Source organism: Loa loa, assembly GCF_000183805.2.
Source record: "Loa loa unplaced genomic scaffold supercont3.462, whole genome shotgun sequence".
Classification (NCBI taxonomy): Eukaryota; Metazoa; Nematoda; class Chromadorea; order Rhabditida; family Onchocercidae; genus Loa; species Loa loa.
This window is the reverse complement of record NW_018108642.1, coordinates 14,940-17,080: the sequence shown is the minus strand read 5'-3', so window position 1 is coordinate 17,080 and position 2,141 is coordinate 14,940. Positions and strand designations below refer to the sequence as shown.

The window sequence follows — 2,141 nt, the reverse complement described above, 5'->3', positions numbered from 1 at the left end:
GAAAGTTGGAAATTTATAAGTGAAGATAAGTAAAAGCTTTTTTTGATCGATGTTTAAATCAAAATTTAAAATGACAATAACTATTTTACCTGTAATAAAGGGAAAATTCCGGAATCCAGATATCGTTTGAGGAAAGGAAAATTTCAGTAGCGCCATCATAATCATTTGGATTCCATTGCAAAAAATCATCTTTCCAATACTGTAAAAAAAAAAAGAATTTTCAATTTTAATTTATAATTTTAAGATTAATTTTACATTTTCAAATGATAGTATTTGTTTATTTTGCACAAAAATTACATAATTATGTACATAATTATGTAATTTTTTGTCATTAGTTAATGAATAGAAATGATAAATAAGTAAGAGAGAAGAAAAAAAATAAAATTTTGAAAAATAAATCGATAATGAATTAAAATGCCTAAGGCAAATTTGTTGAGAAGCTCTATCGAATAACAAAAAAAAAAAACAAAACAAATAGTGCGTGAAATTAAATTAAGGCAAGATTTTGTGATTTTATAGAAATTTATCAAATTTAAAAAGAATAACTGATAAGTTTGTAATGCTTTGTTTTGAAATTTGTTTTAGAATGTATGAAACGAAGTTTTTTTTTGTTTTTTTTTCTTCTCTAATCTTAATCAATCTCTTAATTAATTACTTTCTTTTCCAATTTTGATTAATTGCATTGTAAGTTTTAGGGGGGGGGGGAAAGGAAGCGAATACAAAGCAATCATTTTGCAATCAAGAATTATCGTAAAAAGTTGAAAAGATAAAGAAAAAAAATTAACAAAAACATGATGTCATTATGATGACAATAATTGAGCATAGTGGAAAATTTTAAAAAAAAAAGTAATCAAATTAAAATTAGGTAAAAAAGTTTTTCAAAGAAATTTCTCGTCATACATTCTGAAGTAATCAAAAAAGAAATAAATAAATAAGGTAATTAATCAAATAACTAATCCATCAGATAGTTAAAGTCGTATAAGAGCTAAAAAAAAGACGTCATTTTTTTTTAACCAAAGTGTGGCCAATTAATTAATGGCAATTAATTAATAAAAGAAAATGGACGAATAAATTTTTAAATCCTAGTTGAATTATAAATTCCAAATTTTGATGCGATTTAAATTAATGATTTAAAGGAAAAGAAAAAAAAACGAAAAAATTTTATTTCATTTGACTGGTTTTGCCAAGTTTTGTAATTCCATGGATGATTGAAACTAATGAACTTTCCAGTATTTTTAAAATTTAAAATTTTTGCAAAATAAAATGAAAAATAAAAGAAAAGAGTAAAAACCTGACAGATATTATGTAATAATATAATACGAATTATATTAGAATTAAAAATAAAATTTAAAAACAATGAAATTTGAAATTTGAAATTAAATTAAACGATTACTGTGCCATTGATAACAGGAAGAAAAATTACTTCTTTGAATTCCCATATTTCTTCGTTTATCGATAAACATCATCGAACAATAATTTATGAACATTATCAAACAACTATCCCTCTTCTCCCCCGCCATCATCTTCCTTCCCTTTCCTTTTCTCTCAGCCCGCCTTACCCGCTCTCCGCATTTTGCCGAACCCCTCCCCCGTTGATCGTTCCCGAACAACAATTGTCATCCAATTTCGTCCATCTCTTTCATTTCATTATCAATTACTTTTCGTAATCATTTTAAATTAACAAGTTTTGATGAAATCAAAAACAATCATATTGATCGAAATTTTATCGATTTAGAACAATCATGATAAATCTATATGATAATTATGTTAATTTAAATTATCAATTTTAAATAATCATTGATAATCTTTAATCATATTAATCTTAGAGCAATCATAATGATTTAAGTCTTAGAACAATCATGATAATCTATGTTTTAGAATAATAATAATAACAATAATAGTAATAATAATAATAATAATAATAATAATAATAATAATAATAATAATAATAATAATAATAATAATAATAATAATAATAATAATAATAATAATAATAATAATAATAATAATAATAATAATAATAATAATAATAATAATAATAATAATAATAATAATAATAATAATAATAATAATAATAATAATAATAATAATAATAATAATAATAATAATAATAATAATAATAATAATAATAATAATAATAA

General features: G+C 21.5%; 1 protein-coding gene across 1 annotated transcript in view; it reads right to left on the bottom strand.

Moving 5' to 3' along the window:
• LOAG_18716 (hypothetical protein) overlaps window positions 1-189 on the bottom strand; it is a gene marked incomplete at both ends in the record, with an annotated part of 5,843 nt that extends 5,654 nt beyond the window's left edge. Inside the window, one exon of the mRNA XM_020451380.1 lies at window positions 90-189. Coding sequence (XP_020304842.1) covers window positions 90-189 — 100 coding nt within the window. The remainder of the gene's footprint in view (window positions 1-89) is intronic.
• Between the last annotated feature and the right edge of the window lie 1,952 nt (window positions 190-2,141).